A 14,721-nucleotide genomic window follows, 5' to 3' on the forward strand; every position below is an offset into this window, starting at 1 on the left:
TAAAAGTATTTTGCATTTGCATGGGTTCAGGAGTTAGTAGTACTATATTCCTAAGAGCTTTATTTTTGCCTATATTGCTTCTACATTTCTGGCTGCTGTAAATACTCAATGAACTTACGGTGAATGAAGGAAAAAAATCAGTCTTAATGACAAAACTCCCTAGAATCAATGCTTCATACATATAATCTTCCATGTTATGTCAGCAATTTTTTGGAAGAAAAATGTTGTTGTAAGATATCAGCTCTGGCTGATGTTAGAACAAAGATACATAAAAATGTTTTATAGATTAATAATGAATATTTTCAACTCTTTGTTCACCCTCAAAACATGAATGATAAAATATAACTATCTATGAAATACATACAAGTAGCAACATGCCTAGAATATACACATCACACAGGTAAAAATGCACAGTGTCAAGAACATACAGTAGTCTGGAGCCAGACTCCCTATATTCAAATCCCAACTCCAACACTTAAAATTGTGTGCCCTTAAACACGTTACTTACATTTATGCACCTCAGTTTTCTCGTCTGTAAAACTGAGTCAATTGTACTACCTATTTTAGGAGTTTTGTGAAGTTTAAATGAGTTATTATATGTAAAGTAGTTAGAACAGTCGTTTGTTATATAATCAGGTAGTATTAATTTTTACATATCAGTTTTGAAAATCCAGCACAGATAAAATTAGTCAATAAAAATGCTGAAGCCTTGTAATGATTTTTTTTCAGTGCTTTTGACTAAGCTAACAGAATAAACACAAGAGCACCCCCCAATCGTAGTAAGCTATTAAATATTAACCACAGGACTCTTTCATTAGGTTCAATTATTAGCTGGTTTTTCTGTCAAAAAACAGTTCTGAAACACAAATCTAGCAAATGGCTGAATCATCATGTTTTAACACTATATCCCCATTATCTATCATAAAATCAAAACTATAAAATAATTTGCCTTTTTTCCTATAAATCACAGTATTTCATGACAATGTACTTTCTATTACTACATTTCACACATAATCAATTCCACTTACATCTACTGCAGACAAGTCGACTGTATCGAATTCACAAAGAGTGCAGCCATTATCCTGTGTCCATGAATTGGGTACATAGTTTCCAAAATAATTCAGGAGAATCTTGTAAATGAAGGAAAAGGTTATTAATGAAAGCAGGCCTCTCATTGGTGTGGTTTCATTCTATAATCATCTAATTTAAAAGCATGTTTTCTGCAGCAGGTATATTCCTTTAGTAATTCTACTAATATATCATCTGTAGGTGCATACTGAACAGTGTTCTCCAGAATATGAATTGTAAAGCAGGACAAAGTATGTCTAGAAATGTCAAAAAAAAAGTCTTACAAATCATAAAGGTCATTTTATTTCATATTATATTAGATATAATACCGGAAAGGATGATCAAAAAAGAAAAAGCAAACAATGAAATAGAGTTTTAAATGGGCTAGTGAGACTTATTAGGAAAAATACAAATAAGAGTCACATGAATAGTAATTTAGTAATAAGATAAACCTGTTTAAAGGCTGAGCACAGACACCTACAGTAAATGGGGCAGTAGTAATGTGACCTCTAACTAACACAACGCCACACAAAATAAATACTAAGGAAGCTTTGTCACCAAAAGACACTAAGCTCTTCCAGGAAACTATGCTACTATAAGCTAAGCTTCTGGGCAGTGATTCAGGGGTACTGATTCAGGAAAAGAGAGCTTGCAGATCAAAACAGATCTAGGGCAACCACTAATAACAGTCATCTGACAAATCCTAGTGACAGTAAGCTAAAGTACAATATTATTTCTCTATCTATTTTCTTTCAGATCTCTCTGAGTATCCCCTTTGTGAGGTATCTGTTCTTAAACAGCTATTGGTATTCATTTTAACTGTAAAAAAAAAATTCTGTGTTCTTCTGTGTGTTTTGGGGAGGGGTGGTGTGAAGGAAGAAGGATAGGTGACGGAGGTAGACACACTTAGATTTGCTTTGAACCCTCAAACAAAATTTTTAATATCCCTAGAATTTGAACATGTTAGGGAAGATCCTGCTGAGTAAATAGCAAGTGAAATTACTACATCTTCTGCAATTTTAATACCCAGTAGTGGTATGAGCATTCATATTAATAGGCTTTTTAAATTTTCTTTCCACAAACTATAATTTTGCCTCATGCTATTTAAAAGCACCTAAAATCCCTATTATCATTATATGATCAATAATTTTTCATTGGAAAGGTAAAATGAAATCAAAAGAAAAAAGTCCATGTTAAACATGGGGATCAAAAAATGTACAAAAGTGTCAACTAGAGTTTTCTAGCTTCTTAAAGTCCTAAAGGGGAAGTTAAAGTGTGGAATACATGAAGTAGTTGGGTACCATTTTGCCAGATTCCTCTCAAATATTTGGGATCCTGTTCAAATATTCTTATTGTACTGAAACACTGAAACACATACTGCTGAAACAAGAACTTTAAAATGGGAAAAACTTTGTGTTGTACAGATATTATAGATATAGCTACATTTAATCTCTACAGCAAAATTAGAAGACATGGACAAGTAAGCCATTCACATTTCTTCTGGACTACAGGATAATTCAGGAAACAAATTACAAGGCAGGAAAGATGTAGTCATGATATTAACGACATTTCAAGAGTCAATGTGGTCATTTTAATGTGTCTTGATAATAAAAACAGAAATAAATATTTTACTGTTGTCAAATGACAAAGGCAAACATTAATCATTTGTGTTCTACAAAATATCATGGTTTTGAAGGAAAAATATCTATGTGGAAATGTATCCCCTATTTAGCATTATTTCTTAAAAAGATAAAGAATATGCAAGGGTGAAAAGCATAGTTTTATTTAAAATATCCTGAGAAAAAGTTTTTTTAAAAGACAGAAAAAATTTCCCAAATATTTGGCCATGTCTAAAATCTCTATTATATATAAAGACTGGTATTTCCACCATCTCAGAAATCTTATTAAAAATGTAAAATTTATTTCATGAGTTATTGATCAGTCTACTAGAATCCCTATATGAATATTAAAATGATCACTAGTTTTAAAATGTTAGAGCATAAAAGACAGCACTTTTAGTTTTCAGAATTAAACTTGTCACTTTCCTACCCTCTGCTTTTTATCTCAATTTGTTTCCTAGATAACTAAGATATTTTAGAAACATTACTTTTGACTAGAAACTTCCCTCTTTTGGACCTCTCACCACACAGGCAGAGGTTATCCACCATCACCACCCCCCATTTACATCTGTTTTCCTCATGAAAACTAGAGACATTTTTGCTGGCAGCTCTAGACGGTGCAGAAGGCTGTTTATGCAGTTAGGCTGCTCTGGGCACTCCTGGGCTACTAGGTGATAGTATTTTCCTGATTCTTCTTTCACAATATCAAAATGTTTCCAAGTATGATGTCATTTTCATTGACAGAGAAACTTTTCCGCCCAAATCCTTTCCTCTTTCTTCCTTTTAAAAATTATATCCAATTATTCAAGGTCACAGTGACCCAAGTACTACAGCTTTTATGCACAAAATTCACATCTCTATTTTTATTACAAATCAAATTAGTTTCAGAAATGAGTTATGTTCATGTGTAGATCAGGTGATTAGCTCTTCCCCTGTTTATCTTTTGTAATCAATGTGCAAAAATTGCAAGCATTCCTATACACCAATAATAGACAGAGAGCCAAATTATGAGTGAACTTCCATTCACAACTGCTACAAAGAAAATAAAATACCTAGGAATACAACGTACAAGGGACGTGAAGGATCTCTTCACGGAGAATTACAAACCACTGCTAAAGGAAATAAGAGAGAACACAAACGAATGGAAAAACATTCCATGCTCATAATATCGTGAAAATGGCCAAACTGTCCAAAGTAATTTATAGATTCAATGCTATTCCCATCAAGCTACCATTGACTTTATTCACAAAACTAGAAAAAACTACTTTAAATTTCATATGGAACCAAAAAAGAGCCCGTATAGCCAAGACAATCCTAAGTAAAAAGAACAAAGCTGGAGGCATCATGCTACCTGACTTCAAACTATACTACAAGGCTAGAGTAACCAAAACAGCAAGGTACTGGTAACAAAACAGATATATAGACCAATGGAACAGAACAGAGGCCTCAGAAATAACACCACACATCTACAACCATCTGATCTTCGACAAACCTGACAAAAACACGCAATGGGGAAAGGATTCCCTATTTAATATGTAGTGCTGGGAAAACTGGCTAGCCATATGCAGAAAACAGAAACTGGACCTCTTCCTCACACCTTATAAAAAATCAACTCAAGATGGATTAAAGGCAAACCTAAAACCTAAAACTATAAAAACCCTAGATGAAAACCTAGGCAATATCATTCAGGACATAGGCATGGGCAAAGACTTCACGACTAAAACACCAGAAGCAATTGCAACAAAAGCCAAAATTGGCAAATGGGATCTAATTAAACTAAGGAACTTCTGCTCTGCAAAAGAAACCATCATCAGAGTGAACAGGCAACCTACAGAATGGGAAAAAAATTTTGCTATCTATCCATCCAATATCCAGAATCTACAAGGAACTTAAACAAATTTACAAGAAAAAAAACAAACCACTCCATCAAAAAGTGGTCGAAGGATATGAACAGATACTTCTCAAAAGAAGACATTTATGTGGCCAAAAAACATGAAAAAAAGCTCATCATCACTGGTCATCAGAGAAATGCAAATCAAAACCACAATGAGATACCATCTCATGCCAGTTAGAATGGCAATCGCTAAAGTCTGGAAATAACGGATGCTGGTGAGGATACGGAGCAATAGGAACGCTTTTACGCTGCTGGTGGGAGTGTAAATTATTTCAACCATTGTGGAAGAGAGTGTAGTGATTCCTCAAGGATCTAGAACCAGAAATACCATTTGACCCAGTAATCTCATTACAGGGTATATATCCAAAGGATTGTAAGTCATTCTACTATAAAGACATATGCGCATGTATGTTTATTGCAGCACTATTTACAATAGCAAAGACTTGGAACCAACCCAAATGCCCATCAATGATAGACTGGATAAAGAAAATGTGGCATATATACACCATGAAATACTATGCAGCCATGAAAAAGAATGAGTTCATGTCCTTTGCAGGGACAAGGATGAAGCTGGAAACCATCATCCTCACCAAACTAACACAGAAACGGGAAACAAACACTGCATGTTCTCACTCATAAGTGGGAGCTGAACAATGAGAACTCATGGACACAGGGAGGGGAACATCACACACTGGGGCCTGTTGAGGGGTGGAGGGAAAGGGGAGGGAGGGCATTAGGACAAATACATAATGCATGCAGAGTTAAAAACCTAGATGACGGATTGACAGGTGCAGCAAACCACCATAGCACATGCATACCTATGTACAACAAACCTGCACGTTCAGCACATGTATCCAAGAACTTAAAGTAAAATTTTAAAAAGCTACCAAATTCATAATTAAGATGTATATTGTTTGATATTTAAAATAAAAGGCTGAACATTAAAATATGCATCTTATATATTACTAACAATAAATAGGTTTCAAGAAAAAGTAAACCTTCAAATTAGAAACCAGTTTCTATCTAAAAATTGATTCATATTAGATTTATACAGACCAAGTATGAAAATAATTATTTAAAATACCTAAATATGTTTTAAATAAAATGTTAATTAAGAAACACAGAATTGTTTATATACTACTATGAAAACAAAGGAAAATATAAATGTTCATAGATATATACTGAGGAGACATAAAAACTGAAAACAGCTATGAATTAAAACAATATGGGAGGGCAGTATAAATGATTTTTAAAATTACTTAAAATTGTTAATATTTTTTCCAATGGCATAAAATTTGGAGAAAGTAGGAAATAAGCTCATTTTTTATACTTTAGTATCATCAACCTACTATAATCACTTTACCACTTATAGATTATATATATATTTTAATGAAAAAACTGCTTAAATGTTTAGTTCAATATTATGGCTCAAAACCACTATCATTATAAACATCCATTACTAAACAAAATAATAAGTAAAACTAACTTACAAAAAATCATACCAAAAAATCCTTCCACCTTTTATAAAGGTTAAAAAATGTTTGTAATAATCAGCTTTCTTTCCCCATCAGCCTGGATAAGAAGAATATGTGACATACTCATTTGAATTTATTTAACTTTAACCTAATATTATAAAGTATTAGTGTTAAATGTTTACATATTCAAATTTTCTCGAGTTTTTGTATTATACCAAATATAATATCTATAATAAAACTTCATATTTTATTGTCTAATAGAATAACAAAATGAACTAGATATGATCATATCAGAGAAAACATAATAGGAGCATCACATAGCTTGAAATGCCAGAAACAGTGATAGCGCAAACTGAAAATGTTTCCAAGAAGACTTAATATTTCTTAGTACACCTAGGTCTTTCTAAATGATTAAGGATTAGTGCTCCTTTTCTTGTGATATGTCCTTTGGTCACTTTTTAAAGCTCCAGTCAGCATCATCCTGGAAATTTGGAAGGAATTGGTGATCACGTTGAAATCACTGAACATAAGGCCTTATCCATAATCACTAAATTCTCAGGACCAAAATCACTCCTCAAAGACATTTAAATTTTTGAGACACAATCTCGCTTTGTCGCCCAGGCTGGAGTGCAATGGCCCGATCTTGGTTGACTGCAACCTCTGCCTCCCAGGTTTAAGCGATTCTCGTGCCTCAGCCTGCCAAGTAGCTGAGATTACAAGCAGCTGCCTAATTTTTTTCTTTTTTTTTTTTTCTTTGTATTTTTAGTAGAGACAGGGTTTCACCATGCTGGCCAGTCTCGAACTCCTGGCCTCAAGTGATCTGCCTGCCTCAGCCTCCTAACGTGACATGAGGTGTGAACCACCGCACCGGCCTAAATTTGATTAAAATATTATATTACCAAGGAGGAACAGAACAGTATGTAGTTATGGGAAAAGTGGGGTTCTACCAGCTCTTGACTAACTGGCACTGACAGTATCACAGACAATTAAAACAGTGACTACATACACATAGTAAAGGGATTCATCTATTAAATTTGCCTAGGGAAAGTTACAGTGACCAACTTTTTTTTTTTTTTTTTTTTTTTGAGACAGAGTTTTGTTCTTGTTGCCCAGGCTGGAGAGTAATGGCGTGATCTTGGCTCACTGCAACCTGTCTCCCGGGTTGAAGCGATTCTCCTGCCTCAGCCCTCTACAGTAGCTGGGATTAAAGGCATGTGCCACCAACCCCGGCTAATTTTGTATTTTTAGTAGAGACGGGGTTTCACCATGTTGGTCAGGCTGGTCTTGAACTCCTGCCCTCAAGTGATCCACCCACCTAAGCCTTGCAAAGTGCTGGGATTACAGGTGTGAGCCACCATGCCCAGCCAACCAATAGTAATTTGATAATGCTTTTGCCCTGCCAGAAAATAATCTGCCTTACTACTCCCAAGAATAATGCTAGGTCATTAGATTATTGACTCTAACATTCAATTAAGATTTGTTGAAAGCGTAGTATTCGCTACACATGTGCTGGACCCTGGGGAAACAAAAGTAAACAAGACAGATAAGATTTCTGTAATTCCTAGACCAAAGGCCTAGTAAGAGAGACCAGAAAACAGGCAAATATCATTCCTGTCCAGTGTGTGATACATACTGTAACAGAAGTAGCTCCAGATATTACAAAAGCATACAAGAGACCCGAAAAGTAAAGACTACACTGACACCTAAAAGATAAGAAGGACTTAGCAGGTAGAGATGCAGCAGGTGGGAATTAGGGGGAGAGGATTCCAGGATATATAAAAAGCATGTATGTACAGAAGACTTGCAGACACAGCAACATGAAACTTCTGCAAAGTTGAAAGTAATGTAGTATTGCTGAGCGGAGAGGGAGAAAGGAGAAGAAATTGAATGTGAAGAGGGTGTGCATGTGTAGGGTTGGGAGTGGGAGAGTGAATGGGGTGGTAGATTGGTGGCCACTAAAGCAGGAGCAACATAAAGAGCCTTGTATGACAAGTTGAGGATTTTCAACTTCATACCTAAGTTCACAGAAAATCATTATATAGGTGAGTAGAGTGACAGGGTTTCTGCTTTGGCAGAATACTCTAGTTCCAGGCTGCTGGGGGTGTGATTGCTACTAGAAGGAGGTTGCAGGTGGCCTGAACTAAGAAAGTTGCTATGGCCACTGAGAAAATCAGATAAAACCAGCATGCACAGGAGTTAGAACAGAGGGCTTTTGGAGTGGGAAGTGCCTAGAGCCAAAACAAAACCCAGGTTCTGGTTAACCACTGGGTTATAAGGGGAGGTAATGCTGCAAGTCTTAATCTCTGGGTATATGTAACACAGAAATCTACCACTTGAGTATTCTGACCTGGAGCTTAGGAAAGACACAGGAGTCAGAGGAAGGATTTGAAAACCACCAGCATTGAGAGAATTCACTGATGAGGAAATGACTCAAATTACCCAATAATGTATATGGAAAAGAAAAGGAAGAGGCCTCAGACAGGCCCCTGTGAACATTTACTAAAACAGTAAGGATGAGGGTCACTACATGCACACAAACTGAGCTGTAAAATTTTTAAAATAAATGTTATGAAGAACAATAGAGATTGAAGAGGAAAGCCCAGAAAATAAATAGACAAAGCAGCAGAGCATCGTGGAAGCAAAGGGAAGCAGCATTCAAGTAGGACCAAACGAGATCAATGAATTGTCAGATGCTGTCTTTAGGTGAAATAAAAATAAGGGCTGAACAATGTCCACTACTCAACAAAGATTTCACAATGGACCTTAACAGGAGCATTTCTTACTGTGATGGGAAGAGGTGGAGTAGTGACAGCGAGTTATCTATATTTTAAGAAACTTTGGCTGTGAAGGGGAGGAGAAAAGCCAGGTGCAGCCTGGAAGGCAGTGTCGATTGAAGAGGATGTTCTACCTTGTGTTGGCTTGGTTTGGTTTCGTTTGTAAGATGGAGGAGACTTACTGGTCTTTAAAATGCTAATGAGGAGATGACAGAGCTGGGGAAACTGATTATAAGATAGAGACTGAAGGAGGGCACAAGATAGAGATTGCTTTGTAGGAAGGCTGGAATGGGATGAAAACCAAAGGGGAAAGATTAACTAGAAGAGACGGGAATCTACTTCTTTCAGTGTGATGGAGCAGAAGTTGCCAGCATGCGTTTTCCTTGCATTTCTTTCCATTCACATAGCTTTTCCTGGAATTCAGATCACTCACTCCTCTGGAACAGAAGCCCACATCCCCCAGTATTTTCTTCCCACAACAAAAATCTGTTAATCCCTTTTCTAGGTACTTAAACCAGGCATTTCAGCATGTCAGAAGGTTGTTGTAAGCACAGTATTACTATATTTTTTCAATGCAATTTATGTTCCAGCTTGATTGGACCCAAGCAAAACAAACTTTTCATCTATAAATTTTGCAGTCAATAACATTTTTAGCAAGCTCAATTATATACATTTGAAACAGAAAGGCATCCAAAATTTTATTGGTCAAATTATGTCACTTTCATTAACTGTAGTTAATGAAATAAGAGAAAGAGGAAGCTTTCTGGCCATATTGTAATACTCCAATCTTAACAGTGTTGTTAACTTAGAAAACGGCAAGTCAGGTGAAACAAATGATCTCTTAATGTCCTGAGCAATTCCTAATGAGAAAGGATACCCAGTATGAGAGAAATGTGGCTCACTCCCAAGTTAGTTGTTATTATTTAATAAAACGCCAAATGTGCTATAAATAGAATAAAAGGCTATCACTCTGCTGAGGAAAACTCAGTTTGATTAATTAATTAGTATAAAACCAGATGATATACTGTGTAAAAGATGAAGTCTTTATTTTAGCACCAAAATAAAGTCTTTGAAAGAAATTTTTAAAAATAAAATAGATGACATTCCACATATCAATCCATAGTCTATCTCCAAGAAATAGCCAAATAAAAGTAACTGTTACTTACCTTGGTGGGTCCATTTCCATTAATTGCCACTGGTAATGTTTCATAAAATGTATTCTTAGCTCTGGCTTTGCCATTTTCAAATTTTAAAACAACTTCATCTGGGTTAAAAAGAGAAAATAGGCTTTAGTAATTTAAAATACGTGTGTGTGTGTCTGTATTCGTGTGTGTGTATGTGTGTATCATCATTACAAAATTTCTCATGGATGTAATATTCCAAGTGCTACAACACTTCTAGTAACTTCATCTACTCCAAGCCAGCAGATACCCAAAATGAAGGATGACAGTGACAACAGATACGGATACCAAACTCACTCCAACCTGGCACCAGTAAAGTGATTGAGGTGCTAAGCCAGTGAGCTGTCTGTCAGAATAATTCATCTTGCAATCCTGCCTTTGCCCCTTCATAGTAATGTTATTCTTGCCAAGTTAAATTAGTAACTCAGTTTAGTCATCTATCAAATGGTATCCACGTCTGTCTTTTAGGGTTATTATGAAGATAATAACAATATACGCATGGTGAGTAGAATATTGTCTGGCATAAGCAAGGGTTCTACAATTGGCTACCAATGATAATATTTCCAGTTCTTAAAAATCAGATTTAGCACATTAAGCAAGATAAAACTCAAGTCAGAGGGTAGCAGAGCCATCTTCTTAAAATTTCCTGAGCACTCCAAACTAAACATTTTGCATTGTGGGAATTTTTTTTTTTTTTTAGAGACTGGGTCTCACTTTCTGGCCCAGGCTGGAGTGCAAGGACACAATCACAGGTCATTGCAGCCTCGAACTCCTGGGATCAATCAATCCTCAGCCTCTCATATAGCTGGGACTATAGGCACGCACCACCATGCCTGACTAGATTTTAAGAATCTTTTTACTAAATGGACTGACTTGAAGTATTGATTGAATTGCAATATATTCTTAATTTTTATATGTATATTTTAAAGTATTTATGTGTTAATAAATTATATTTTAAATTTTACTGTATTGATTAGTTTTAATGTATTTTATCAAGATATATGTATCTATAATACACAGGCACATATGCATATCCACACGAGCATGTACACACACACACACACACACACACACACACACACACTCTTCCCCAGTCTACCTGTCTAGTTGTCACCAGTTATCTTTCAGCTGGGTCAAAAGGATCTACTCTAATACTCTGGGTAATTCGTAATACAAAGAATTTCACTAGAAAATGTGTAATAATAAAGTGTAATTAATTTATAAACTTATCTAAAGTTCCCAAATGGTGAGACACTAAATTTTAAGTTACCTAAAGCCAGAAGCTTATCTTTTTCACACTAGTCATAGGAAATGATTTTAATTTAATGTACTGATGTTAAGTTCAAGTCCAGTATTTTTGTTAAGTTACAATAATTACAAGCTTTACACTGTCGACCTTAGTCACAGCCCCCAAATGGACATAACAAAGGAAAGATAGTTGAAAACACAGGGGTTTGTTTGTATACTTAAGCAATCCGGTATTTAGGAAGCATACCTACAGCTCCATTTAAGGTCTGGAAAATTTTGCATTTGTGATCCAATGTGATGTTAATAGCTTCCTAAAACATAAGAATAGAAATGATATTGAAAATGACAACAAAAACAGCAAACATTCCTATCATATTAATATAGTTTGTTCTTTGAGGGAATTTAAAGTTTAATATTCTTATATCTTAAGTGTCTAATCAAAATATTTAGATGACTAAAGTATTTAGCTAAAAGGTAGAAACTGCGTTAAATACACTTAAAGAAAATCTTGTTTCCTAATGACAGCAACTACAAACACACAAGTAACTTTTATATCTGTATCCAATATATACAGTAAATTTATTAAATATCAACTTATATTGGTAAATATGATAAAAGTATTCTCAAATTAGAAAATCTTGCTTTACTGTACTCCAGAGTTTCACTCACATCAATTTCAGGAATATTCTCTCTAGGGCCTATGGAAGACTGCTTATTGTACCCAACATTCCCTCAACTCTCCAATAAGGGAACTCAGATTTCAGGAGCATATATCTGCTTAAAATAAAAAAACAGATTTTCCTTTGGGTATTATGAGTGGGCACATACATACGTTCTGATCAAAGTATGAGAAACTATTTGGTAAGACTTCTAGAAAGGCAACTTAAAGAGAGTGATGAAACTGAGATGGCCTGTTTTTACTACCGTGCCTCTCTTAGCTGCCCAGAATACGAATGCAACGACTGAAACTCAAGTAGCAATTTTGGACAAGGAAGTAAGATTAAAACTGGGAGCTATGGACCAATGGTGGAGCAACAAAAGAGCTATCCCTCTTGACAGCATAAAGCCTCCCTAACAGCCTTGTGCTCCCTACTTCTTAATTACTTTCAATGTGACAGAAGGAAAAAACTTAAATAAAACATCTTTCTTATTTAGACCACTGCTATTTTGAGTTGCTTTATTTATTACAGTTTAAGTGTTCTTATGAATAAAAGACAAAAGCCTGTGTCTATAGCACAGTCCCGTGGATCCTCAGGCTCTAACCTCTTAGGGATTTCATTATCATCTCTTTAAATCTTCAGGCTCCATATTCTCAAATATTTGAAATCCACAAATTGGCTATAAAGTCTCCTAAAAAGGATCACACCCATCCTTACAGGCTCTATCCACTCTGGGCCACCAAACACTTGAACAATGACCAGGGCTTTTGGCTTCAATGTCTTCTCAACACCCATAATCTCCAGGCTCCAAATCTCAGAGGAAGGTCTCTGTCCTCAAGGGTATCACAGGTAATTTTCAAATTAAAAACTGTCTTTTGAGTGGCTTTATTCACATGTCATTTCAAAATACCAGAAAATGTGTTCTTTTAAAATTGTAGCCAATTAAACACATAAAGTCTATGTTATCATCATATGAAACAGAAAAAAAGTCCAGATTTTGGTTTTCAGGGAACCAAGGATCCAGTCCCTACAATGTCACAGACTATGTGGTCTCAGTTTCTCTACTGATAAAGTGTGGATACAGAGTCTAGCCTCTAGCCTATCTAGGATCAAAGAAGCTCAGAGAAGTACAAAGGGCTTTGCAAGGCTAAAGACTACAAATGAGAATACACTGCATTTTTTTAAACTGCAAAAGTTCACTCTGGTATCAAATGGCTTTGGTGTAGCTTTTGAGAAAACAATTATAGCTGCCAAGATGGAGTGAATACAAGAATACACATTTCTAATGCTCTATGTTAATAAATGACAGTTATTTATTCAAGAATATAAAAGAAGACATTCTCTAGAATCTTTAGGATTTCATTATTGTCTCTTTAAATCTCCAAGCTCAGAAGTTTTGATAATGTAACCTATTCTGTTATTTTAAGGCAGCCTAAGTGAGTATGCAGTGGAGGTAGGGCCATGACAGTGGTGTGAGGGCTGCCATTTCATTTTAGTATCAAGTCATTTCAATATGTGTTTCAATACATATAGCACTGCATTACATAGTTCTTCTTTCCTTCTGCCTGATCCAACCAAGTTTGGCAAGTTTGCCAACTCGGCCACAAAAGAGAAGCCATAAAGACATACTAAGCTAGTGCTGATATCCAGCCAGGTGACATAAACCAATCTCACCTATTAAAAATATGTTTTCAACATTTTGAAATTCAGTTTACCATTTGCCATACTATCATAAAACCTTTGTTTCTGACCACTCCACATTAACACAATATAACACACAAAACAACCAAATCAATAAAACAAAAAAATTGCAGCTGTTACACACTCTTTTCAGTGGATCAATGTAAATTTTAGTGTAAAAGAGCTGATCATCATCATTATCCTGGAGATTCCATTGTTGAACTATACGGTTGACATATGGAGCATAGCCAATAAATCCTGCAACACAGCAGAGAGAAAGTAGATAATTTAGGATTCAAAGACCAAAACTGGTGTCATGTTAATTTCACTGACCAGTTGAACAGAGTTGTGAAGTCATGAAGCCTAATTCTTAGGTTGGAATTTCACAGCTCACCATGAAAGAAATATGAATTATTGAGTGCCCCTTGTTTTATATATAAACTCCAATAGAGTGTTTGCTACCAACTGCAAAACAGAAAATAACCAAACTCTTTTTAAATAAATGTGTCTCCAAAAGTAATTGACAAAAGAGGGAGAACTAATGTTTTCCAAGGCTCCTAAGGGAAACAGATTTACTAGGAAAAGAATAGACTGAGACAAGAATTTTTTTCTCTGACCTTCTAAAAAGCTCTTCTTGGATTCTCTGCGGAGAACTCACTCTTTCTTACAGAATAAAATCTCTACTACAGTGGTTTTACTGTCAGTGCCAGAGATGCTAATGCAATCAAACGAATGCTGGATTTGTCACTAACTGTAAACATCCCAAAGAAATTTTATATCTAAGACATTTTGGAAATGTTTCCATTACTTTGGCCAGTCATTATTGTGCCTGCTAAACCATTTTCTGGCTAGGTTTTTTGTGTCATAGTCTGGAAAAAGGAAGTCTAAAATTGGATTGTTCTCCTTGGCCTTAAAGCATAAGCATTAAGACCGCCAATAACATTTGTCTATTAAAGACACGAACGGAATCATTTTTCCTGTCTGAATCTTCCTCTGAATTATGGAAATGCAGCCAAGCTGCTATGTTTCATTGACATTCAATACTTTTAAAAAGGAACCAATGTTACTCCTGTGAGTTGAAGAAAAATCTATTTTTTAACTGTCAAAATTAAAATTTTCTTAA

At 35.4% G+C, this 14,721-nt stretch overlaps 1 protein-coding gene across 4 annotated transcripts in view; it reads right to left on the minus strand.

Annotated features, from left to right (window-relative positions):
* Positions 1-14,721, minus strand: part of PLOD2 (procollagen-lysine,2-oxoglutarate 5-dioxygenase 2) — a 90,168-nt gene that overhangs the window by 21,366 nt on the left and 54,081 nt on the right. For all 4 annotated transcript variants that reach the window (XM_003826505.6, XM_003826506.6, XM_063602967.1 and 1 more), the window contains 4 exons: positions 13,744-13,856; positions 11,507-11,570; positions 9,997-10,094; positions 1,029-1,130 (listed from right to left, as the gene is read on the minus strand). In XM_003826505.6, coding sequence (XP_003826553.1) covers positions 1,029-1,130; positions 9,997-10,094; positions 11,507-11,570; positions 13,744-13,856 — 377 coding nt within the window. The remainder of the gene's footprint in view (positions 1-1,028; positions 1,131-9,996; positions 10,095-11,506; positions 11,571-13,743; positions 13,857-14,721) is intronic.

This window comes from Pan paniscus, chromosome 2, assembly GCF_029289425.2.
Source record: "Pan paniscus chromosome 2, NHGRI_mPanPan1-v2.0_pri, whole genome shotgun sequence".
NCBI lineage: Eukaryota > Metazoa > Chordata > Mammalia > Primates > Hominidae > Pan > Pan paniscus.